Genomic DNA, 23,062 nt, shown 5'->3' with positions numbered 1-23,062 from the left:
TGAGAGGTGAGCTGACCGTCCTCCTGCTGCTGACACTGGGAGAACCTCAGTAAAGTCTCAGCTGGACCCGATATCCACAGAATATCCAAACTGAAACTAACTTCACCCCGGTTCGATGAGTCGCCTGTTGCAGCCTTTGAACAGGATGACGAGGATTTCAGTCACTCAACTTCAACGGTACAAATAGCAGTAATGACAATAATAATCGATTTCAAGATAACTTGGGGTGTGGTGCTTTCACTGTGTGCAACTTAAATTCCCCATTCGCTCGTGATATTAAACCGACAAAAATCACGTCATCATCAAAATCAAATGTCATTATGTTTATCAATACCCGACCGACGGTGCCTTGCGCAACGCCCCCCCCCCCCGCAAAAAAAAAAGAAAAAATGGATTTTCATGATTCACGAGAGCCTAATTTTCAGGTCGGAAAAGCCGGATTGCGGGATTTATCAGGAACAATCACACACCCATCCACACAGGCAGGCCAGGGTTGCCAGATACTGCAACAAATATAGGGACACAATCTTACTTGTTTCCTTTACTGTAAAATCGGGAGATTAACGGGAGAAATTACTGACCGGGAGCATCGAGGGAGATAGGGTTAAAAATCGGGAGTCTCCCGCGTGAATCGGGAGAGTTGGCAACTATGATTGTTATCTACGGAAGAAGATTAGGGCCACATGTGAGGTTTTTTTTTGTTTTAGTTCTGACTTTAAAGTCAGAATTTTTTGAGAAAAGTCAGAATTCTGAGATTAAAGTCAGAACTCAAAAAAAATTTACATGTGCAGACTTCTGACTTTATTCTCAGAATTCTGAGAAAAAAGTCAGAATTCTGACTTTAATCTCAGAATTCTGACTTTAAAGTCAGAACTAAAAAAAAAATTCACATGTGGCCCTAATCCTCTTCCGTAGTTATCCAGACTGTACATGCTGGTTGTGTTCAGGTCCTGTTTGCAGAGTCCTGACAGTGTGAATGTTGCTTCTCCTCTAGTTGTAGCAGTTTGACGTTATTCAGTTACATATAATTCTGCTGCATCTACAACTTTTAGAAGCCAGTGTGTCTGCATGTCTTTTTCCTGATACAGTGGATCAAACTCACAGACTGGAGGAGAGCCGTAGTTCTCATGTCCTTTAACAGCACAGGAATAACTGTCTGCATTATCATAGGTGACTGAATAAGTAGAAGATGTTTGTGACTGAATTTTCTGTCCATTCTTGTACCAGATGTAGGAAGAACGATCAGGTAGACGACAACTGCTGTGACACTTCAGCTCTCTCGAGCCAGAATGTGAGGATGTGCTCACCTGCACCTGGAGATCTGGATGTGAAGAAGGAACAAGAATGTTATTTTAGACAAATTGTCAACATACACACACAACACATTAATATTATTGTTCTTCAGATGTTGAACATTTGGAAATAATTTAAATATGATCGAAAATGTTACCTGCGATTCTCAAAGTGACTCCAGGTGAACCAGTATATCTCCCACCTGGTTGGTTTGTTATGAACATGAACTTGTACTCAACTGAATCGCTCTCTCTCAGGTCTGTGATTCTCAGAGTGCATCTCTTTTTAGAACATCTGGACTCAACACGATCTTGATAATCTGAGTCTGTTCTCAGATCCACAGGTTGATATCTTCTCTCTTTGGTAAACCAGAATGCTTCCTTAAATTTAGTATAACGGCCATATTTCCAGGATGGGTATGTGTAGGTGCAGCTCATGTTTACTGTTGATCCTTTTAAGGCACAGATCTCAGTAGAGCTGTAAGTCACTCCCCAGCCATGCTGACCCTGTATCACTGTAACACAAGAAGACATCTGCTTTGATCAATTCACAAAGACAAATCATTTTACACAGAGTAGTAACATTTAACATTAACCACACACGTTAACTTCCCTTTTCTGGTAACTGTCTAACTCCTGATAAAAATAATGGTTCATGGCTTTAATATTGTTTCTGAATGGAATGAGCCTGAACACAAACAGAGAATACCAAACAAAGTCTGAGCTTAGTTACTCATGGTCAATGCAAAGGAAGAGTGGAAGATGTGAACATGCTTTCTACAGTTAAACTCAGTGTGCACCCAGTCTGAAGGTGCAGTGAAGTGAACAGGAATGTATTGAACCTGTGACCTTTAATGCAGTTTACTGACCAAGATAAGAGGAGAAATATTATTTATTAGAGTCTGTGCTGTTCTTGGTCAGTTCTCTCTGTTCACTCTGTGATCTGGATGCTGCTGAGGTAAGTGTGAAAACTACAAAAATAAAAGCAGAACACTGAGGTGTCAAACTGCTTCATGCAGCTATGATGTAATGATAAGCTGTCTGCATATAGCATGGAAACATCACACTGACGTCAGACAGCACTAACAGAACTAGCAGGGAGTGGTGCGGATGTACGATCATATACAAGAAGTACACTCAGTTTTTGGGGTTTTACTGTGAGAACAATATCCCTCCAAAAAACCTCACTGTGATAAAAGTAGCTGCAGATACAAACTAATCGTCCTCCACATGAGCTGCTGCTTCTGCAGCCAGGGTCGACTTTAGAACACATTAAGCAGGATGAGAAGGGAAAAGTTCTGAAAACCCAAAATATTCTCAGTTTACAGCGTGTAAAAGTGCTGAGCACACAGCTACTTCATGCAAAAGTCCAGATTCCCTCTTTAAATGCAGTAAATGTAACTGTACCTGACACAGAGAGAAGGAAGACGACAAATCCACTCACTGCTGCAGTTAAACTCATATCTGCTCCTCTGATCTCTCTGTGAGGTTTCAGAGACAATAAAACATGTCAGCAGATAAAATAATGATGCACACAGGAGGTTTACAGTATCAGTCACATCTACAAACAATTCTACTTACAATGAAGACGGACGTCGTCTTGAAAGAAGCCGTTCCTCAGTTGTCAGTGAGCAGAAGACAGATATCAGGCTCTTAAACGACTACGTTTCCTTCCTCTTCAGGTTATTAACATACATGGCGTGCCAAGTGCGAGTCAACACCCACATCGTGCTAAAGTTGTGTTGTCTTGCAAAGTATAAAATTCGATACTAAATGCAGTATGGGATGCATTAAGTCACATTTTAGATTGTAAATATTTACAGCTGCCCTCTACAGTTAATCTCTCTGTGCTCTGAGGCAGGATGTCACACAGTCTGCAGGTGTAGTGAAGGAACAGGAATGCATTGTACCTGTGAACCACGAGGCAGTTTGACTGAAGAGGATGAAGAGCAGAGGGTTCATTATAAGAGAGGATGGAGAATGACATGTTGTTGCTGTTTCCTGGTTTGTTTCTTCTCTGCTCACTCTGCAGTCAGGTTGCTGCTGTGTGCAGAGAAAAGCAGAACACTGAGCCGAGAGAAACTCCCACATCTGTTAGTGTTAACAGCACATGAACATGTGACACACATAGTTCAAGAAGACTGGTAGGATCTGATGAGGAGACACAACGGTTTTTAATGACTTTGGCTCATTTAGGTGGTTCAGATTGATCAACTGTGCAGCGATGTCCAACATGTAGATTGGGAAAAAAAACAAAATGTCACCTAACATTTGAAAAAAAAAAAAAAAAAACAGCCAAACCTCACAGTGTGCAGAGAAACAGAACAAAACTATCTGCATGGCTACACACCACTGAAGGTAAGAGAGAAAGTGTCTTCTTGTAATTTGGGTGAACTGACCCTTTAAAGCAGACAGAGGAGGAAGCACTCACAGTGATGAAGCCTGAATGTGCCACACTTAAACTTCCCCACTAGAGGGCAGTGAACCATCAGAGATACTGAATCAGGAGCCTGAAACAACATTTTATCCTCCATCACTGAATGTTACATTACATTCAGATTTACTTTATTTTCATGAAGCATCACAGGAAGTGATTGAGTTCAGATTAGATTAGATTAAATTTTACTGACATTGTGTACAGTTCAAGTACAGAGACAATGAAATGCAGTTAGCATCTGACCAGAAGTGCAAAAAGAAGCAGTAAAGTGCAAGTGTGTTCAGAATAAATATTGCAGGAGATTATAGACAGATTTACAGTATTTACAGTATATAAATAGAGCATAAGTCGGTCGAGGTACAGTATGTGCACCGAGGTGTGGAGTCCAGAAGGGTGACAGACGCAGGGAAAAAGCTTCCCCTGAACCTGCTGGTCCGGGTGCAGAGTGACCTGTAGTGCCTCCTGGAGGGGAGGAGGGTGAACAGTCTGTGGTTGGGGTTAGAACAGTCCTTGACGATGCTACGCGCCTTTCGTAGACATCGCTTGCTCTGGAGAGCCTCAATGGAGGAGAGTGAGGAACCGGTGATGCGTTGGGCAGTTTTCACCACCCTCTGCAGTGCTTTCTGCTCAGACACAGAGCAGTTGCCATACCAAACTGTGACACAGTTGGTAAGGATGCTCTCGATGGTGCAGCGGTAGAAGTTCACCAGAATCTGAGGAGACAGATGGAGTTTCTTTAGTCTCTTCAGGAAGAAGAGATGCTGGTGAGCCTTCTTGGTCAGGGTGGAGGTGTTGAGGGTCCAAGAGAGGTCCTCGGAGATGTGGACACCCAGAAACTTGAAGCTGGTGACACGCTCAACCTCTGTTCTGTTGATACGGATGGGGGTGTGTGTGCCATCATTTGACTTTCTGTAGTCCACAATGAGCTCTTTGGTCTTCTTGGTGTTGAGAGCCAAGTCGTTGTTGGCGCACCACGCCGTTAGGTGCTGGACCTCCTCCCTGTAGGCCGACTCATCGTTGTTGCTGATGAGACCAATCACCGCTGTGTCGTCTGTGAACTTGACAATGGTGTTTTAACCATGTGCAGATGTGCAGTCGTAGGTGAAGAGGAAGTAAAGGAGGGGGCTCAGCAAGCATCCTTGTGGAGCGCCAGTGTTCAGGATGAGGGTTGAGGAGGTGAGGTGATCTAACCTAACAGACTGTGGTCTGCTGGTTAGGAAGTCCAGAATCAGTTGCAGAGGGATGTATTGATGCCGAGGTCACTGAGTTTGGTGATCAGTTTGGAGAGGATGATGGTGATGAATGCTGAACTGAAGTCGATGAACAGCATTCTCACGTAGGTGTTACCGTTGTCGAGGTGGGAGAGGGCAGAGTGAAGCCCTGTAGATCTTCTGTACTCCTGTTCTGGTGGTAGGAGAATTGGTAGGGGTCCAGTGTGAGTGGTAAACTGGTTTTGAGGTGAGCCAGGACCACTCGAAGCACTTTGTGATGAGTTCAGGAGTCCAGAGTTCAAAGTAGTGATCCAAAAAATGTAACCTATTAATGCAACTCAACTCTTTGAGGTGAGCAAGACAAAATCAGAAATCAAATGTACTAAACACTTTAAATCTAATAACCATATGCCTCATATGTAAATGTTTTGTACTCACACTGAAGATCTACGAAGAGAGATGAAGAGTAGATCTGTCCATATTTATTCTCAGACTTGGAGTGATAGATCCCTCTGTCTTCCGAGCTGATGGAGGGGAAATGCAACTTCACCCCTGGTGTTTGAATCAGTGTTTCGCTCTCCTTGTACCAGGTGTAATTAGCTGCTGGGTTAGCATCACTGCTACAGGTCAGAGTCACTGAACTGCCCTCCATTATTTCACCAGAGGGGCTCACTGACACAGAGGGAAGCTTTGGAGCATCTGGAGGAGAAAACATGAAGAAGGTGACGTTTGATCTGCCCCTTGCCAACACCAGTTAAAACACTAGTCACTGTCTTGTTATTTTCTAGGTATGAAATTGTAAGATTTCATTTGTGACACAGAGGGAAACATGCAACAACAACATTTGGCATCATATCACACAAACAATCTAGAAACATATTATCTAGGTAATCATTTATTTTCATGTAATTCTAAAAAATATCTTTTAGCTTGCTCTGAGTAACTAAATGCCCAACAATGTAAATATAGACATACATTACCTGGAACAGAGAGAAGGAAGATAAGGAATCCACTCACTGTCACTTTTATACTCATAGTTGCTCCTCTCATCTCAGTGTGACTCCTGAGAAATTAAAGCATATCAGCAGGTCAATGTATGAAAGATCAATCATATCACATGAATCATCACACTAAATATATCAATAAATAATTCTGCTTACAACAGAGAAACATTTCCTCTTTAAAGATCATGTCCCTCTGTGGTCAGCACAGTAGGCAGCAGACAGATGTGAAGCTGTTAAACTAGACTTTTTAATGTGCATGTAGTCAGTAACTGTCTGAATTAACTGGTCATTTTATTGTTTTGTAAACTATATATGGACCTCTTAATGTTGATTATTTAAGAATGAGAGACTCGTTCTGTGGGTTTCTAACAGGGGTAGAGGTAACGATTGCATTTACTCTTGTAAAGGAAACAAAGTCTTTATGTCTGCTGGTACTTGTGAGGGGCAGACTGATTATTGACCCTGGCTGATTATGTAGAATAGCCGCCGGCCTGTGAGATTTTATGTGGAAATACAAGACAAAAGAGTCACAGTGTGTATTGATATAAATTGACTTTATGCTGCTCTGAATAAGTGTGATAAATGAAAAAAATAAAATAATCAAAAACAAAATCTAGCGCCTTTAGTCCTGATCAGAAGCGGCCGCGTTCTGATATTATCAAATCTTTGGACAAAACAATGCCAAAAATGCTCTGCCCTCTGCTCCCTCAAAACCCCAGCCTTTGCTTCTTAAGAGGGTTTTTTCCAAGTGCCACCACCCCTGCTCTTGTGTGTGGGGCTTTATTAGAGCTTATTGTCCATAACCGCCCACTTCTCCTAATTGGTCACTTTGATAGATTAAAGGTACATCTATCCAATGGGAAAGAAACGAAGGATGGGTCTGCCTCACATGCCCTATGAAATAACTCTTGTTGGGGTTACTTAACTTGGCTGATGTCAGCTAAAGTAGACAGGATGGTCTTTCTTAAACTTAGATGACAATGTATGGTTGAGTCAGCTCTAAACCTCTGGTGTGGGCTCTTTCCTGTAGCTTATCTCTGATGCCCACCTCATGGCTGATCAGGGCTCCTTGGCCTGGGATGTTTATCCTGTCGTATTCCCACCCTTGTCTACCGGGGAGCATCTGGTCCTATCCCATCCTGTCTTCCCTCTATTCACTATTGTCTTGGAGCCCAGGCTGTGTAAGCAAACCACAGACACTACACTACTATAGGACCCCTGGAGCTGTGAGCTTCCCTCTGTCTGCACTCTTTAACTCACATGAGGAGGAACAATTAGTAATCATTCAATCTACACTAAGTAAACTCAAAAATCAGAATGTGTTGCCATCCAGATACCTCATGCTTACTTACACATCCAGCAGACATGAAACACCTCTGGAGTTGTCTGTCTGGCTTCTTGGTAGATTTTGCTCTGGTTTGCTCATCACCTGTTCCTCTGGAAAATGTCCAGGTCTTAAGCTTCTAGATATTCAGGTAACTTTATGGGGTAGAAGCAAACTTTTTATGCCTTTTGTAGTGTTGGAAGAAGATCCTCGGATCAGTTACGTAAAAGTATTATCAACAACATGCTCTCTACTTATCGTCAAGTCTTCATAATGCACAATGAAACCCTTAAAAAGTTTATATTAAACCTAATATATTCTTTTAGTATTGATGCGTTATTGATACACATTTAATTTAATCAGGTTGGTACCGACAGAAAACCAATATTGAAGGAATCAGATCTCAAAGGAATCAAATCTAACATTACCTAACTACAGCTAAAAATATGTTTGTCTGAATTGTAGTCAAGTAGAAGTAGCATTTGAAAACATGTTGTTGTTAAAGCACATCATGACACAATTAAGTATTTAATAACTTAATTAATGTTAAAACAAGGCTAGCTACTTTCCACCACTTGATACTGGGCTGCTAGCATCCAGCTGGATTATCTACTAAAACATTAAGCTAGCATTAGCATTTAGAATATATACATTTTAGAGGTATGTCAGTTTATATCTTGCTCACATTGTCACAACTTACCACAGGTAAAAACAGAAGCCGTATTTTGATCTTCATTTGTGTTAAAATTGTTTCTAGTCATTTTAACTCGGAGTTATTTTAACTTTTAGCCACTTAAACAGCAACTGTACGTCACCAACTGACAGTTAATCAACGTCTACATTTCTGTTATTATACGTCACATTAGAGCCACGCGACCGTTCTTTGACCTCTGACCTCGTCAAACAGTACTTTTTTTCTTTTTTTTTTCTCAATCTTTATTTAAATTCATCACCAATGACAAACAAACAATACTGAACATGGGGTACATACATTCGACTCAATTAGAGGACCCAAAGGCTTTGTGGAAAAAATAAATAAATACAAAAATATAAGTGGATAAATAAAAAATCACAATGAGGATCTCAAGGCCTTCCTGTTCGTTAGTCCTGTTAATGTATCAAAGTATATCCTCATTTAATTTTTAAATCAGTGTATATTGGGTTTTCTTTCAGTCCATTTGCATTTATGTACATAAAATCGTCCAAATAATATAAATCGTCAAACGGTACTGCCATTAATTTGTCTCTCACGTCTGACGTCATGTCTTGAAACTTTAACTGAGTAGTTCAGGGAGCCTCGGAAAGTCCAGAGTCGTCAATTAAAGAAAATAAAATCATGAAAACAAGCCTTGATTACACACAAATACTTATATTCCCATGGTAAGTCGTGAAACTACGATTTAAAAATGTAGAATTTGTGAGAAAAAAAAGAGTATCAATTATCAGATGAAAAAAAAACTCAAGTCATGAGGCAAAGTCACGATGATGGGCTAGATAGTAAAAATTATGAGATAAAAAAAAAAGTGGTGGGCCACTGAAGCCCAGTTTCAATCATCTGTCCACTCTAAGACATTATGTTAAGGGATGTTTAATGTTGTGTTAAAAGCTCACCTTGCAGGTATGGTCTGAAATATGAAATAAATCTGACACAGTTCACACAGTCAATCAATAAATTCAGTAAGTATGATACTTTATTGATCTCCAGGGTAAAATAAACATGTTACAGAAGCACAAGCGTCAGACTAAGAGGTCAGGAAAAACAATCCGATCGCACAAATGTGTTGAAACTTTTTTATGTTGCATCTGTATTATATGTTTCTTAAGGTAAAACTTAAAATTGTATATTGTAGCAACGCTGTGCTATAGGTCTGATAAGGTTTAGGCAAAAAGAACACTTCTTAGGGTTCAGAAAAGATCATGTTTGGAAATGTCCAGTTGCTAAAAAATGTACTGGTTTCGGGCTTACAAATGCTCAAACACCACCACATTACCCTCCACTTCCTGATATGACACGATATAGTACGTATGACACAAATTTCAGGATATGCAGAAATGTAAAATGACAAGATTTTATTCTGGCAACTGAGCTGCAGAGAAACGGATAAAGAATTTTACAATTAATATATACAAAATAAAAACACAATGTAACATTAGCCAGCTACTGAGACATCAGTGATCTAGTAGAAATAGTTTAATGGAGTTATTATAACTAAGGTTCAGGAACTTGACCATGCCACCACGCCTTGCCGATCCGCCACCCAGGCTCAGCCAATCTAACCACCTGACCCAATCACACATGAAATCTATATAGGCAAGCCTAACCAGTTCTGTCCCGTTCATCCCAAGTTCTTCTAACCCTCCCCCCCAGACCCTCTCCTTCTCCATTATCCTCTCACAGAACTGCCAGCAGTCTAGCCTTCCACATTGACACTCAACAGGAAGAAGATCCTCCAGATCAGGAACCCAGGCAATCCCAGCACAGGAACCACGGGGAGATGATGAAGCCACTCCGACCAAGACGTGCCCCCATTGAGACGTACCCTCACTCTGAGTCTCAACCTCCCGGTTCCTAGACGGTCCAGCTAATCTGCGCCCCACTCAAACTCCCTCTACATCCACCGACCTCGACCCTTCCCTTTCTTCAGCCATCAACCTCGACCCCCTTCTTCCCATCCTTTCCAAAATCTTCTACCAATTCAATAAACTATCTTGACATCAAATTGTGGCATGGTCTTGTTCGTGAAAATCTGGTTATAAAGAAAAGTACAATAATACATTGAAACAGCAGACAGTTCTGATAACCCTCAGTTTGAAGTGTGCCTCTGAAAAAGAACCTCAGTTTACAGAGATCTTTGTCGTACTCCTCTGTCCCAACAAGTCTCAGGACACACTACTGTAGATGTGAACACACAAAACAGAGGCAGAGCTAAGTGGTTGAGGCCAAAGGGTGTGTTGGGATCAGGACTGTCACTATATAAGATTGTAACAACACAATTATGGCGGCACAAATAGCGGTATCACAACATCTCTATAGAATTTGGAAACAATTATGCTCAGTCAAATTCATCTTTAACTTTGTTTACTGTGTGTTTTGTCTGTTTTCTGGCAAATTAATTACACTTACAATACAAGTGTAGGGAGGTGGAGAGAGAGCCTCTTACCATAACTGTACTAATGTGTACAAAAACAACAATTACACTCAACCAGTGTTAAGGTGCATTATCATCACCTACCACGACAAAGTGGCAAGGGAAAGAAAAATAAAGTGGCAATGTATTATGTACAAGCTGCTATCATACTTGTAATATTAACACTATTAGTATTTCAATTTAAAATATTCTGTTTGTTGTCAATATCGTTAGATCACAACTCTTCTAATTGGGGTTCGGTCTTAGACTCCTACAGTTTGGTCTGAGAGTAACTCACAAAGTATTTAATCCCTATCATGAGCTCCAACACCTGAGAGGCATCACATCACCTGTTGTACAACTACTTCAGGTGTGTTTTGGAGGCTGCAGAAGAAGAACAGTTGTCAGAGAGTAATTCAAAGATAAAAGATGAAAGTTCACTGAATATTGAACTTTCAATCATCAGGTTGCTGTAAAAAGCATGTTACTAGTTATATTTACAATTAAATGGATAATAAAGTCATAAAATACTTCACACATTCTTCCACTAAGCTGAACACTGGTGTATGTTTAGTTCATAAATCTGAGCTTCTCTAAGATATATAATTGTCTCTATTGCATATTCCTGCTTTAATACAAATGTTATGAAGAAACAGAAATATCAGATTATAAATGCAGGTCAGCGGGTTTTGTTGACGGTGCTGTACAACACAGCTGGATCCTCTGCAGCTCCCTGACCTCTGGCTCTGAGAAGAAGAAAAGATATTGCATGAAATAAAACAATTCTCATCTCAACAGTGATATTAATGAAGACAGATCAGATGTATTTTTAAAGTTGAGTCATTTTAATGTTGCACAGTGTTCCTGTATGAAGAGCTGCTCACCTCGGGGCGGTACTGGCACTGTTATTTCTGACAGCAGCGTACTCGACTTCCTGTTGCTCCACGTGTCTTCGAGGCTGAGCTGGTCTGATGTTGGAGTACAGATTATCTGCCTGGTTGTTGGAGAAGTGGACGCTGGCGTAATGAAAGTCCTCCTGCTCCTCTGGCTGTCCCTGCTCAGGTAGACATAAACAGAATTACTTTCAGATACATATTTTATATGAGTCTTTCACTTGAACAGTGCATTCTTACAGAGGATTGAAACCAGGATGAAAACAGCTGAAGCAGAAGCAGCTGTGGTAATAATGGAACTAATATCCCTGTTGTCAAAAGTGCAACATGAAGTCCTCCTCTGTCAGATGAGTTTTCTAGAAGCTCTTAAAGACACTGAGTGACTCAGCAGTATGAATAAACAGGAGCCAGACTGGGTTTTATGTCTTCTACAGTTAAATACAGAACTATCCTCACCTGTTCCCTGTCGTCTGGTCTCTCTTCAGCCTCAGTAGATTCCCTGGAAGCCCTCTTTTTCCTGGTTAGAAGAGTTAATTAAAACATAAACAAACAATAAATTGCAGTGATTGAACATTCAGTGATTCAGTAGAACAGAACTGCTCACCTGATCCACAGGAAGACAGAGAGGGATATGATAGCCAGGAGAACGACAGTGATTGTTCCAGCAGCCACTGATTTCCCTGATCCTAAGAAATGGTGATTAAAAGAAAACAGACAGTTAATCAGAGTGTTACAGCATGTTTTGTTCTGTTGGTCCCATAGAGTGATATATGATAAAGCAAGGTAAAAACAAAGATATCCTGGATAAAAGTGCATGTCTGTGTATTAAATCAATGAATGTCCTGCTCAGTATAGGTGGACTATCTGTCAGGCTGTGGACACATGTAGTATAGTACATGACATAGAGATTAGGTTGAAACATAAACTCCACAGTGCCCTCTGCCAGACAAAACATGTAATGCACAGTTTCTGAATTACGTTGGATTACATCTCTGACATGATGTGAATATACTGATATGGTTAAATATTTTGACCAAGGTGGTATTTGAGTCCAAATGTACAATCTAGTTCAAGTGAAAACAACCATGTCATGTTTCACTGCTGTAGATGCACAGGAGTAAAATGAGTATGTCAGATTTTCTCAGTCGAGGTCTAAAGAAGCCAATAGGACAGTATCATCTGCGTACAACAACACATCATCCTAACAAACCAATAAATGGGCAGTTTTCAATCCTCCTCAACACTGACATTCTTTCCACATGTATTATGAGCAGGACAGATCACAAGACAATAGCCAACAGTCACATTGGATGTGTTTGGCAGGAGCCCAACAATAAAGACAAACTCTCACTCTGAGTGCACAGGGAGTTAAGACTCTCAAGAAACAATAACTGTACTCAAAACTGCAGCAGTACTCCCACAGAAACATCAGGAACATGTTCTTTAACATTTTAAAGGTAGAAACATGTAAACAAGATTATTATGTTCCTATGAGCCCTTCATTATGTACCGGAGTACAAAAACTCTGAACACTGTTTCAACTGAAAGATAAAATCCGATCTGATCTTCATCTTCAGGCTGACTCCCAGATAACTGGAACACTCTCCTCTTTCCTGCCTCCTAACCAGAGGATGTGACTGTCAGGTTAAGAAGCCTCACAGAGTGATTCTTCTCCTACAGTATCCCCAGGTGAGGTCAAATATTTTCTGCTCTTACTGAAAAAAATTGCTGTAACTTTCCATACTATCAAGTACGTGTAACATCTGTACGACCATCAATAACTCACCTGCCACAGTCAGATGTACGGTGGTTTTGTTTCTTCCTCTTCTGTTCTGGACTTCACAGGAATAATTCCCACTGTGTTCAGCTCTGAAGTCAGTGATGGTGAAGATCTGTCCTGATGCTTTTGGTGAGTCTTCATTCTCCTTGTACCAGGTGTAATTAGCTGCTGGGTTAGCATCACTGCTACAGGTCAGAGTCACTGAACTGCCCTCCACTATCTCAGCAGAGGGACTCACTGATACAGAGGGAAGTCTTGGAGCATCTGGAGGAGAGGTGTACAGATTTGTTAGGTTACTTTCACAAAGAAGAAAACTAGACAATGAACTTCAGGTTGAGGCCTCGAAAAAGGAGGAGAATGTCAGTTCTGGAGAGGCAAAAATGATCCTACAAATCACTTGAAATCAAAGTATTCAGTCAATATTCGGGCAACTTTAAAACTTGGCAGTAAGGGCATGAAAGGATGTTAGTTCACTAAGTAGTAAGAGATTTCTTATTAGATGTTATAATTGTAATAGAGTAAATTATTGTAAAGAAAAAATTTGTTTGGTGAAATGTTTCCAAGAACAGATCTGGTGACCCTGATGTGCAAAGCAGCGGAACTTTATATCCAACAACAAACATAAAAACATGTTTGGAGCAAGTCTGGAGATATATATTATTGATATTAGCTTTAAAACTAGCATGTATGATTTGGGAGGGATGTGTGACTCACACTGAACATCTATGAACACAGATGAAGAGGTCTGTCCATGTTGGTTCTGAGCTTTGCAGGAGTAGTTCCCTCCGTCCTCAGAGCTGATGGAGGTGAGATAATAACTTCCTTCTGGACTTTGAAGCAGCTTGTAGTTCTCCATGAACCAGGTGTAATTAGCTGCTGGGTTAGCATCACTGCTACAGGTCAGAGTCACTGAACTGCCCTCCACTATCTCAGCAGAGGGACTCACTGACACAGAGGGAAGCTTTGGAGCATCTGGAGGAGAAAACATAAACACATTTTACATTTAATTTTACTTTTGCAGATAAAATTGTCAGATATCATTTGTGACACAAGAAGAAACATCTTTCATCATTTGTTCATATATTTTCAGTTCTCTTCCTACAATCCTAAAAATGTGGAAATGGAATGAAATCAAGACAGCAATTTTGCTTCGATCAAAATGTTTGTGGCAATACAAACTAGTATATAAGTACTAAACATCATTTCTCAGAGACAGAGTTGATAACAGGACTCTGGACACATTACATGTTGGATGTGTATTAATGTGTGGCAGCATCTGAAACTTTAGAGGTGGTTTTCTGGATCAATGAACATCTGTGCAGATCTGGAAACAGTTTGTAAATCAAACATCATTTCATCATCTACTGTAGCTGCTCAGTGAACAACAGCAGCAGACTGTGAAGGTGAAACAGGCAGAGCTGGAGAAAGTGCACCATCAGCAAAACACCTGACTGGGTAATAAAGTTTTAAATGTTGTTATTAGTTTATTTAAATTAGCTGCATTTTACTCACATGTCACATTAATATAGATGTATTCAGACGTCCTCCTCCCCAGCTCGTTCTCAGCTGTACAGTAATACTCTCCAGAGTCAGAGGACTGGATGGAGCTGAAGACAAGCTGTGGTTCTTTACTGAGAGGATGAAGGTCTGGATCTCCATTCTTCTTGTACCAGGTGTATTTAGCTGCCGGGTTAGCATCACTGCTACAGGTCAGAGTCACTGAACTGCCCTCCACTATCTCAGCAGAGGGACTCACTGACACAGAGGGAAGCTTTGGAACATCTGGAGGAGAACACATGTACATGTATTATTTTAAGATATCACAAAAAATAGACCAAAAGGTTTATTTTTTGAAAAAAATGTCTTTGTTTCTTTTTGATTGTCTCCATTATCACAACAGCTGTTCATGTCATTAACTATAATGGGAACTGACAGTCAATAACAAGCTGTTAGAAATGTTTAATTTTCAAAACCTTTACACATTGTTATCCATACTGTACATGCTGGTTGTGTTCAGGTCCTGTTTGCAGAGTCCTGACAGTGTGAATGTTGCTTCTCCTCTAGTTGTAGCAGTTTAACTTTATTCAGTTACATATAATTCTGCTGCATCTACAACTTTTAGAAGCCAGTGTGTCTGCACGTCTTTTTCCTGATACAGTGGATCAAACTCACAGACTGGAGGAGAGCCGTAGTTCTCATGTCCTTTCAAAGCACAAGAGATGATGTCTCCAGGATAAACCCGGCCTTTAAAAGAAGATGTCTCCACCCCTGTGACTTTCTGTCCGTTCTTGAACCAGACGTAGGAAAGACGACCAGCTGGACTGCAGCTGCTGTGACACTTCAGCTCTGCCTCAGTATCAGACTGGTGGACTGTTATTCTGCTCACCTGCACCTGCAGAGCTGGATATGAGAACAAGAAACAATATTATTATCACTGGTTCTAACCGAAATCACTGATAGATGTACACACACGACAACACAACAGTTACTATTCCTAGAACTAGTAGTGAACATTAGTGCCAACACAACAGTAATTATTACACAAACTCATGATGATCCATCATTTTCAACATCTTCACTGTTTCTAAATGTTCTATGTTGATGTTTTACATCAGTGTGTGTTCATCAGTACCTGTGACAGTCAGAGTTGTAGCAGGTAAACTACTCCTCCACTCAAAGCTGCTTGTTGTGTATTTGAAGTGATACTGAGCTGAATCACTCTCTGTCAGGTCAGTGATTCTCAGAGTGGAGCGTCCTCTCTCTGATTCAAGGACCTGAACACGACCTGCAAACTGGGAGTCTTCACTAAGGTCCTCAGGCTGTGAAGGACTCTGCCACTGATGAGAACGTTCAGGACTGAACCAGAATTTAGATCTGATAGTTTGATAACTGCTGTAAGTGCAAGAAATGTTCACTGATGAGCCTTTGGAGGCACAGATGCTTCTGTCAGTGTAAATCACTCTGTCGCAGGTTTGACCATCAACACCTGAAAGATAAAACAAAGTTTGGATCATTTTTAAACCAGAGTTGATGAAGAGTCACAATGAAGGTCTCCATATTAAAATACATGCAGTTATCAGACTCCATCAGATGGTGTTATGTTAGTGTAGTAAACTCACACACTGGAGGAGAGGGGAAATCCTCATGTCCTTCAACAGCACAGGAAGAACTGTCTGCAGAGTGGAAGTAGTTTGAATAAGTAGAAGATGTTTGTGACTGAACTTTCTGTCCATTTTTGTACCAGATGTAGGAAGAACGATCAGGTAGACGACAACTGCTGTGACAGTTCAGGTATTTCGTGGGAGAATATGAGGATGTGGTCACCTGCACCTGGAGATCTGGATGTGAAGAAGGAACAAGAATGTTATTTTAGACAAACTGTCAACAAACACACACAACACATTTATATTATTGTTCTTCAGATGATGAACATTTGGAAATAATCAAAATATGAATGAAAATGTTACCTGTGACCCTCAAAGTGACTCCAGGTGAACCAGTATATCTCCCACCTGGTTGGTTTGTTATGAACATGAACTTGTACTCAGCTGAGTCGCTCTCTCTCAGGTCTGTGATTCTCAGAGTGCAGCTCTTCTCAGAACAACTGTACTCAACACGATCTTGATAATCTGAGTCTGTTCTCAGATCCACAGGTTGATTTCCACTCAGTTTAGTAAACCAGAATGTTTCCTGAACTTCAGTATAACGGCCATATTTCCAGGATGGGTATGTGTAGGTGCAGCTCATGTCCACTGTTGATCCTTTTAAGGCACAGATCTCAGTAGAGCTGTAAGTCACTCCCCAGTCATCCTGACCCTGTATCACTGTAACACAGAGAACATCAGAAAACACAATGACACTGAATAACTTCAGTTAACAATCAGTTCATAAGACAAAGTGATCAAATTACCAATATGATGTGGAGGAAACATGAAACATGGACGTGCTTCAAAATCCTCGATAATCAGACTAATTACTGTCATCAACAGTTCTTAACTTGTATATGCTTTTATAACTAGTCCTTTGGACTACTGCAATTCCCTTTTTACTGGCCTCCCTAGAAAGTCACTAAAGAAACTACAAGTTTCGCGGCAGCCAGGATTTTAACTAATACAAAAAAAAGAGATCACATTACTCTTCAGCGTGCAACATTGCACTGGTAGCCTATTTCTTTAGGACTGATTTTAAAGTTCTTTTACTCATTTATAAAGTCTTATATAACCTAGCACCATCTTATATTGGCGATTTGCTTTCTTTTTATACCCCAACAAGAACGCTCAGGTCCTCCACTGCCTGTCTTTTAGTTGTTCCCAAGGTGACCCACAAGAGAACTGGGGTCCGTTTCACAAAGCAGGTTCAACAAACTCTGAGTCTAACCCTGAACTCTGAGTTGATCTAATCTGAGATAGGAAACTCTGAGTTTTCAGTTCCAGAACAGCTTATTTGAGTTAGTTTGATCAACTCGGAGTAGTTTAACCTGGAGTTAAGCGCGTGCACCACAAGTATAAAAAGACAGCATCAATGGAGCTCCAATTCGACGGGTCACCATGGCAACGGGGAAGAGGAGGGCTACGTTTTTCACCCCACTGGAATTGGAAATATTAATGCGCTCAAACGGTGAGTTTGAGCACGTTTTTAGAATGAAGTGTAACACCGCTGCAGCAGCAAAACAGAGGGAGACGGCGTGGGAGAACATTGGTGCTCGGGTCAATGCGTAAGTTTTAATGTAGTCCTTTGCAATCACAATAATATTACAGGGGGAAACTGCTTGAGTGGTAGCCTATTAATTTATTTCATTTAGGTGCAACCCCGCGGGGGAGAAGCACACTTGGCAGCAGCTTAAGATGAAACATAAAAACATTAGACCTCGTCATAATCTCATGGGGGTTCCTCATTTTGATCATGTTTTACATTGTAAAGTAAATATTAAGTGGCTGTTTGACTGTACAGTTGATTTATCCCCAACATAATGCTGCTTTCACACATATACATGTCTTCTCATCTATATCATGTTCTGTTAAATAATTAAGCCTATTTAAACTAACACAGACTTCTACTCAGCCAACAGAAAGAAAGCAGATGCCCGTAAAACGGGTGGTGGCCCAGCACCGCCACCTCTAACGGAGGCAGAGGAGCTGAAAATGATAAAGATGGGTAGTAGCCGTTTCAGGGCGAGGCACACTTTTCTGACCGCTCTGCATACAGTTGCCTTGCTCAAGTGCTCTGCATCTCCGACGTTGTATAAAAAACTCCCATTTGCAAAAAAACGCAGCGCAACACACAATATCTGCTGGGATGTGAGAGCATGACTTTGGTTGGTAATGTTGGAAATGTAAGGACGGAACAGGTTGTGTATGTAAATGATGGACTGTGACATGAAACGGTACCGCTCAAAAAGATAACTGTCTGGAAATGCAAGAACATCTATGCGCAGTCTGATAATCATCTCCTGACGAATATTTAATTCTCTGCGCAGTAATGCTGCACCTTCATCCACGGGATCATTATCAACAGGACATGCCATGGTAGTGAAAATAGTCGCCACCTAATATAACTTCTAATGTAGGCCTACTGACGGATTTTTGCAATGATTTTCTCAAAAGACAGACGGCAGAACTATACTACGCCAAAACTCGCCTGCTGACTGAATGAATGAGGAAATCAAATACCGTGTGTGGCTGAAAGAGGGCGGAGACAGAGAGAAACTCGAGGTTTGTTGAGAAAAACCTGGTCCCGACCAGGTTAGGTTCATAGAGTATGTTACCATGGTAACTGACCAAGAGCTTAAGTTACCTCTCTCTGTGAAACAGGCTAGAGTTAGCCCTCTTTCTCTGGTTTGAGTCAAGTCAAGTCAAGAGATCTTCAAGAGATGTTTATTGTCCCCGAAGGGCAATTTGCGGTGCAGCCAGCAGCAAAAAAACAACAATACAACAATACACAATTAAAAAAAAAACAACAACATGGGTGACATGGGACAACGACACAGGAAAACAATTAACATCAATTCAACAACAAACAAACAAAGTGCAACAGTGCCTCACTGGATAAAATTGGATAAAAATAAGGAGTTAAAGTGACCACAGTGCTATTAATTGTTAAGATTGTTAAGAAGGCCAATAGCCATTGGAACCCAGGATTTTTTAGATCTGTCAGTCCTGCATCTGGGCACATTAAATCTGCGTCTTGATGGAAGCAGTTTAAATTCAGGTGCTAAGGGATGGCTCGGGTCAGACAGGACAAGTCTCGCTTTTTTAAGGTTAATTGACCCAAACCAGCAGATAAAAGCAAATGTCAGGACAGATTCAATAAAACAAGAATTAAACATTTCCATGAACTTGAAATCAATGTTTATGTTTCTGAGCTTCCGAAGAAAGTACATGCGCTGATTGGCTTTTTTGCACACTGCATCGACCTGATGCTCAAAGGACAGTCTGTCATCAATTACTGTCCCCAGATATTTATACTGCTGAACAGACTCTACAGCTTGATCGTTGATGGACAGGGGAACGGTGGCTGGGCGGGTCTTCCTGAAATCAATTGTCATTTCCTTAGTCTTTGAGACATTGATGGTGAGGAAGGACGACTTACACCACCGGATAAAATCTTCCACTACGGGACCAGGCACCGGGTCATCATGGCTGAGGAGGGACACAATAACTGAATCATCAGCGAACTTTACAATGTGGCGTTTCTCGTGTAAGCTCCAGCATGCATTGGTATATAAAACAAATAAAAGAGGCGAGAGAACGCACCCCTGAGGAGAGCCGGTGGAGGAGAAGAGAACATCTGACAGGACGCCATTGGCTCTGACCCGCTGTGATCTGACAGTTAAAAAGTCCAACAGCCAGTAAATCAGACCCCTGTCGACATTATAATTTGAGAGACGCTCCGCTAAAATATGGGGCTGGATGCAGTTAAAAGCAGATGTAAAATCAATAAAAAGCAGACGAACAAAGCTTTTGGTCCCTTCTAAGTGCGACACAATCACATTAAGAAGAGTGATTATTGCATCATCAACCCCCCTCCCCGCCTGATACGCAAACTGGAGAGGGTCCAAGTTTGCCTGAACAGTGTTCATGAGCTCGTCTTTCACGATCCTCTCAAAAGAATTCATTACCAGGGAGGTAAGAGCCACGGGTCTAAAGTCATTTAGGGTCTTTGTGCATTTATTTTTGGGCACAGGGACAATAATTGAGTCCTTCCACAGGCGGGGGACACTGTGAGCCCGGAGTGACCAGGAGAAGATAAAGCTGAAGATGTCTGCCAGCTGTTCGGCGCAGTTCCTCAAGACCCGACCTCCAATCCCATCAGGACCCGGGCTTTTCCTCTCCTTTACCCTCTGGAACACTCTCTGGACCCTCTCCTTATCGACATGCACCGCCACTGTGCTGTTCGGCTCTAACGCAGCGCCCTTAAACACAAACAGCTCATGGCTAAAATCATGGACATTAAAACGGTTTGAATAAATATTTAGTTCATTTGCCAGGTCGTAATCAGACTTCATATCTAACGAGATTTTATTCTTATGGGGCTGCGTCCCCAGCAAAGATTTCACCCCCTCCCATGCAGGGCGTGCGCTGCCCGTGCTGAACAGGTTTTCCACCCTGTCCTTATATCGCTGCTTGGCAAGTTTTAGTTCTTTCCTGACCTGCTTCTGTAGCTCCTTATATGTATCCATATCACCTGTATTAAAACTGATGTTTCTTTTATTAATAGCATTTTTGACTGATTTTGAGACCCATGGCTTATTGTTAGGGAAAATGGAGATTGATTTTTTATGGATACATAACTCCTCACAAAATTTAACATAGTCAGAGACCGTCTCTGTAATTTCATCCACAGTCTCGCACGACTTTTTGAACAAGTCCCAGTCTGTGCAATCGTAACAATCCTGGAGACGTCCAATAGACTCCTCCGTCCAGACCGGAACTAATCTTCGTTCCGGTTTGTGTCTCTTCAGGACTGGTTTGTAGGACGGGACCAAATAAACAGTGTTATGGTCTGACGCACCCAGTGAAGCTCTCCGGAGGGACTTATAAGCCCCTTTTATGGAACCATGACACAGATCCAGGCTCTTAGTAAGTCTAGTCGCACATGTCACATACTGGTAAAAGTTCCCCAGGTGTTTCCCTGGTTTACAGTTATTAAAATCACCCATAATAAAGCTAGGAGCGTCTGGCGATATAGCTTGTAGCTGTAGCACTGTGCGAGTGATAGCCCGAACAGCATTATTCATATTAGCTTTGGGGTGAACATATACCAGTGTGACAAATAACTGAGTGAATTCCCTTGGTAAATAAAAGGGCCTAAGCGAAACAGAGAGAAGTTCAATGTCCGGGGCACAAAGACTCTCCCTGACCATCACGTTTCTACACCAGTTCTGATTGACATAGAGAGCCAGGCCACCCCCAAGTGACTTGCCCGTCACTGTGGGGTCTCTATCCAGGCGAAAGGGCTCTCCAAAGCTGTCAATCCTCAGGTCGGACTGTGAATCATAATCCTTGAGCCAGGTTTCTGTAATCGCGAGGAGGCAAGCATTTCTACACTCCTCCAGAAACTTGACATTAGCTTGGAGCTCATCCACCTTATTGCGGAGGGATTGGACATTGGCAAGCATGATGGTTGGCAGGGGAATACGGCGGTGTCCTAGTCTTTTGAGGCGCTGGCGAATACCACCGCGTCTGCCCCTTTTCCTCGCGCCTGTCGGCTTGGATGACCACCTCTGGCCCCCTGTGTGATCCTGCCGGATGATCTCCGCGGGGAGGACCGCCAAGGAGTCCACAGCACCTACTCCGGAGCTGCGAAAGCGTAGGAGAAACTCCCGGCCATACTGGAGCGGTTCCCTGTTTTCACAGAGTCCGTACATAAGGTGGAATAAAAGTATCCAAAGGACAGCAAGTCCCATCAAACTAAGGTGAGGCATAGTTGCAGTTTATCACTTGTGAGTCAACTTAAGTGAGCGTTAGTAGTGACATAAAAACAAGACAAGACAGGTTAGAAACCGCGGAGCACACGGGAGCTGCTGCTGCATGTCGCCGTAACCAGCGCCTCCCTTTGTGAAACGGAAAACTCGGAGTTTCCCTCATTTCAGGGTTAAAAGACTCAGAGTTTTCACTAAACCTGCTTTGTGAAATGGACCCCAGGTGAAGCTGCTTTTTGTTTTAATAGCCCTAAACTCTGGAACACTCTTCCTTTAGACCTAAGAAAAGCGGACTCGTTAGCCATTTTTAAAAAGAAATTGAAAACATATCTTTTTAATTTGGCTTTTAATAGGGGTTGATTTTATCTTTTGTCACTGTTACTACTTTTCTTGGTTTTGTTGATGATGTGTTGTGTTTTCAACTGTTGTTGTTTTTATTGTTTCTGATATTGCTTTGTTCAAGCACTTTGGGCTGCAATCGTGCATGAAAGGTGCTCTATAAATAAAGATTATTATTATTATTAATCATGTGTCAACAAAAAGTCGTCCACACAGAAAATTATTTAAAATATATTTTAGAGAACATTTTTTCAAAATACTCATGTTACTCCACCCACATGTTAACATCCCTTTAATAGGCACTTTCTAACTAATGTTTTAAATAAATAACACTTTATGTATGTATGTACTTTTGTATGTTATTTCTGAATGACACCAGGATGAACACAAACAAAGGAAGAGTGGAAGATGTGAACATGCTTTCTACAGTTAAACTCAGTGTGCACCCAGTCTGAAGGTGCAGTGAAGTGAACAGGAATGTATTGAACCTGTGACCTTTAATGCAGTTTACTGACCAGGATAAGAGGAGAAATATTATTTATTAGAGTCTGTGCTGTTCTTGGTCAGTTCTCTCTGTTCACTCTGTGATCTGGATGCTGCTGAGGTAAGTGTGAAAACTACAAAAATAAAAGCAGAACACTGAGGTGTCAAACTGCTTCATGCAGCTATGATGTAATGATAAGCTGTCTGCATATAGCATGGAAACATCACACTGACGTCAGACAGCACTAACA

General features: G+C 41.4%; 3 protein-coding genes and 4 long non-coding RNA genes across 8 annotated transcripts in view; 3 read left to right on the top strand and 4 right to left on the bottom strand.

Moving 5' to 3' along the window:
- Positions 1 to 23,062, top strand: part of LOC115588307 (B-cell receptor CD22-like) — a 342,428-nt gene that overhangs the window by 69,367 nt on the left and 249,999 nt on the right. The window lies entirely within an intron of this gene.
- The window catches only part of LOC115587743 (uncharacterized), a 232,600-nt gene that overhangs the window by 35,226 nt on the left and 174,312 nt on the right, over positions 1 to 23,062 (top strand). The window lies entirely within an intron of this gene.
- LOC115587750 (uncharacterized) overlaps positions 1 to 23,062 on the top strand; it is a 219,348-nt gene that overhangs the window by 34,436 nt on the left and 161,850 nt on the right. The window lies entirely within an intron of this gene.
- Positions 899 to 3,813, bottom strand: LOC115587439 (uncharacterized). Of its 2 annotated transcripts, XM_030427265.1 has the most exons (4): positions 3,724 to 3,813; positions 2,700 to 3,332; positions 1,451 to 1,807; positions 899 to 1,321 (listed from the first exon to the last, which is right to left on the bottom strand). In XM_030427265.1, the coding sequence occupies exons 2-4, from the start codon at positions 2,752 to 2,754 to the stop codon at positions 1,011 to 1,013; spliced, it is 723 nt and encodes a 240-aa protein (XP_030283125.1). In that variant the 5' UTR covers positions 2,755 to 3,332; positions 3,724 to 3,813; the 3' UTR covers positions 899 to 1,010. The 2 variants fall into 2 exon arrangements, with proteins under 2 accessions (XP_030283125.1, XP_030283117.1); XM_030427257.1 differs by lacking the exon at positions 3,724 to 3,813 and having other exon boundaries at positions 2,700 to 3,505.
- On the bottom strand, positions 3,690 to 14,035 carry LOC115587556 (B-cell receptor CD22-like). Its single transcript, XM_030427452.1, has 3 exons — positions 13,784 to 14,035; positions 5,379 to 5,639; positions 3,690 to 3,802 (listed from the first exon to the last, which is right to left on the bottom strand). Exons 1-3 carry the CDS (start codon positions 13,923 to 13,925, stop codon positions 3,795 to 3,797), a joined length of 411 nt encoding a protein of 136 aa, XP_030283312.1. The 5' UTR covers positions 13,926 to 14,035; the 3' UTR covers positions 3,690 to 3,794.
- LOC115587948 (uncharacterized) lies at positions 5,929 to 8,083 on the bottom strand. Its single transcript, XR_003985244.1, has 3 exons — positions 7,969 to 8,083; positions 7,297 to 7,423; positions 5,929 to 6,003 (listed from the first exon to the last, which is right to left on the bottom strand). It is a non-coding gene; the product is annotated as an uncharacterized LOC115587948 (long non-coding RNA).
- Positions 10,527 to 13,222, bottom strand: LOC115587733 (uncharacterized). Its single transcript, XR_003985151.1, has 5 exons — positions 13,076 to 13,222; positions 11,894 to 11,975; positions 11,746 to 11,806; positions 11,281 to 11,450; positions 10,527 to 11,142 (listed from the first exon to the last, which is right to left on the bottom strand). It is a non-coding gene; the product is annotated as an uncharacterized LOC115587733 (long non-coding RNA).

The sequence above is a fragment of the Sparus aurata genome, chromosome 1 (genome assembly GCF_900880675.1).
Source record: "Sparus aurata chromosome 1, fSpaAur1.1, whole genome shotgun sequence".
Lineage (NCBI taxonomy): Eukaryota > Metazoa > Chordata > Actinopteri > Spariformes > Sparidae > Sparus > Sparus aurata.
This window is presented reverse-complemented; position numbering and strand designations above follow the sequence as displayed.